The sequence below is a fragment of the Sorex fumeus genome, unplaced genomic scaffold, assembly GCF_029834395.1.
Source record: "Sorex fumeus unplaced genomic scaffold, SorFum_2.1 ptg000003l, whole genome shotgun sequence".
NCBI lineage: Eukaryota > Metazoa > Chordata > Mammalia > Eulipotyphla > Soricidae > Sorex > Sorex fumeus.
Genome location: NW_026606060.1, coordinates 27,496,854 through 27,499,602, shown reverse-complemented (window position 1 = coordinate 27,499,602; position 2,749 = coordinate 27,496,854). Strand labels below are relative to the sequence as shown.

The 2,749-nt window shown below is 47.8% G+C and overlaps 1 protein-coding gene across 1 annotated transcript; it reads right to left on the bottom strand.

Annotated features, from left to right (window-relative positions):
* Window positions 1-204: 204 nt before the first annotated feature.
* Window positions 205-2,350, bottom strand: MYF5 (myogenic factor 5). Its single transcript, XM_056119700.1, has 3 exons — window positions 1,850-2,350; window positions 802-877; window positions 205-395 (listed from the first exon to the last, which is right to left on the bottom strand). The coding sequence occupies exons 1-3, from the start codon at window positions 2,348-2,350 to the stop codon at window positions 205-207; spliced, it is 768 nt and encodes a 255-aa protein (XP_055975675.1).
* Between the last annotated feature and the right edge of the window lie 399 nt (window positions 2,351-2,749).

The window sequence follows — 2,749 nt, the reverse complement described above, 5'->3', positions numbered from 1 at the left end:
GAAAAGAAAAAGATATAAAGCATTAATTGAGATAGTGACATTTTAGTTAAATACATTTTCTAATAAAGTGGCAAGATAATATTTACAAACGTCCGCCTGAAAATTTTACATATACAGTTTGTTTTGCCTTTGAACTTTTGAATTCCTCTTCCTCCTGTAGAATAGGCACTACTGGCAGAACTGATCTATAGTAAACTTTTAAGTTTATAGCACATGATAGATGAGCCTGGAACTGGAGGTCCCTGGAGTTGCAGGCTGTGAATCAGTGCTGGCAACTGGGGAGAGAGAGGCTGGGTCCTGGGAAGGCAGTTCAGGCTGTTCTGAGGTGGTGATCCGATCCACTATGCTGGATAAGCAATCCAAGCTGGATAAGGAGTTTTTATCTGTAACATATACTAAGGACACGGGGGTTGGGGTGGGGAGGAAAATGTAAGAAAAATCCACAAATAGACTTAACTATATTACTCTCCCAACAACAGTTCAATTCTTTTGATATATGATGGATAGGTTATCCCAGAAAGTCTGTTGTAAAAGTTTGCAACAAATACATTACAACTTCTGGGGATGATGCTCAAAACTGGAGAAGTCTTGTGGTAATGTTTCAAACAAAAGTGCATATACATGCATGCAGCTGTATCTGCTAGGAGGGTATGAGTGGATGTAATTTTATTTTGCTTTGTCCAAATAGCCTCCCCATATGAATTCTGTCTTTCAAATGCTGCGTAGAAGAACACTCTGCTAGCCTTAATTGTGAAGGTGAATAGCATTTTTTTTAACTTCTCTGAAGCCATGGATTCTTACCATTTGGTAGATCAGAACAGTAGATGCTATCAAAACTGCTGCTCTTTCTGGACCACATGGGACTGTTGCATTCAGGCTATAATACAAGACACAACAGACATAACAGATATTTGTACTCAAGTCTTGACAAAAGATGCTATGACAAAGGATAAGGCAGTGTTTGCTCATAGTTCCCTAAATTAATCACTTAATTGTTTTCACTGCCTTGAACTAGGAAGGGCTGCTCTACTGTTGGTACTGAGTCTTGGTCCTAAGACCAATCTCTGTGCTTAGTGAATAAGTGCAGTAGCAAAGAAGAACTGTGTGTGTGTGTGTGCGTGCGCGCGCGCGCGTGGGTGTGTGTGTGTGTGTGTAGGTGGGGGGGGGCATGGAATTCAGCAGCAATGTGCATTGGGTTAACCATGCAAAATGGATTGAAGTAGGAGGAAGCCACACTAATTCTGGGAGAAAATAATTTCCCAGGGCAAACGCACACACACACACACACACACACACACACATACACACACACACATACACACACATGCAGGCATGCACCTGGCAGAGTTGGTCCAAAAGCCTTTCCAAAAGAATGCATTGACATGTCTTTCCAGTCAAGCCTCAGCAGAGCAGAGGAGGCCACCAGAGTACTTCCCACCTCTTTATAGAGTTACAATCTATGGAGCAGTGAAAACTTCATACCACTGCCTTTAGATGTCATGAAAGGCGAGGTTTAGTAGAATGGGAATAGTGGAATAGTGGATTGGGGTGGAGGAAACTGAGTAATGGAAGAAACATGTGATTGATTTATCACAACTACCTGTGTTTTATGACAACCCTCTCCTACACCTAGAACTTGGTAAGTCAAACTAAAATCCTGTTCATCAGCTGTTTCTAGACACCCTTTTTTTTCTTATAGTGCCTGTCTCCCCATTCCCAGTCCCTACTAACCATCAATATCCATTGAGTATTTGGTTGCCACCGTGTGGCTTAAATTAGATTTATTTTTTTCTGAAATTAAAAAAATCGAAGAGACCGAGTAGGTACCAGAGCCCTCTTAAGCACTTACCATGCCGTCAGAGCAATTGGAGGTGGGGCTGGTGGGCTCCGAGCAGCTCTGGCCAGGCAGGCTGTAGAAGTTCTCCACCTGCTCCCTCAGGAGATCTTGCAGGCTCTCAATGTAGCGGATGGCATTCCTGAGGATCTCCACCTTGGGCAGCCTCTGGTTGGGATTGGTGGTGGTGCACCTCTTCAGCGTCTCAAAAGCCTGGTTGACCTTCTTCAGGCGTCTCCGCTCGCGCATGGTGGCTGCCTTTCGGCGATCCATGGTCGTGGACTTCCTCTTGCACGCTTTGCAGGCCCACATGAGGCAGTGGCCGGCCTGGTGGTGGCCCGTCGGTGCTCGCACGTGCTCATCCTCATCCGAGCCTTGCAGCTCAGCTTTCTGCCCGCCGAAGGTGGCCACTGGAGGCTCAAACTCGTCCCCAAAGTCCCCTTCGGGGGACGGGATGCAGGAGCCATCGTAGAAGTACTCGGAAGGGGAGAACTGGCAGTCATCCATCATGTCCATCCTCTGCGGAGTCAGGCCCTGCACCTACAGGGCAGCAAGAGAGGCAGGTGGGGGCCGAAACCAGAGCCTGGCGCCTCTGCGGGCGTGCAGACCTGGGCTGAGCTCGCCCGTCGGTTGCCGCAGTAATTAACAAGGGCAGACGCCTTGGCCTGGGTCGCTAGCGCAGGGGCTGGGGCTCTTTATATATTCTTGAGGGAGGGAGGCCGGCCCCAGTGGCCGGGCACTATTAGCATATCCCACCGCAACCCCCGCCGAGGCTGTCTGGGCAAAGCTCTGCCTTTTCCTCCAGAGACGATTTGCTGTTTACGGCCCCTTTGGACTCTAATGGTTTTACTGCATTTCTGCTAGGGAGGGTTGGGGGCGGGAGCACTTGCCTCTACCTTATTCCTTGCACTCTCC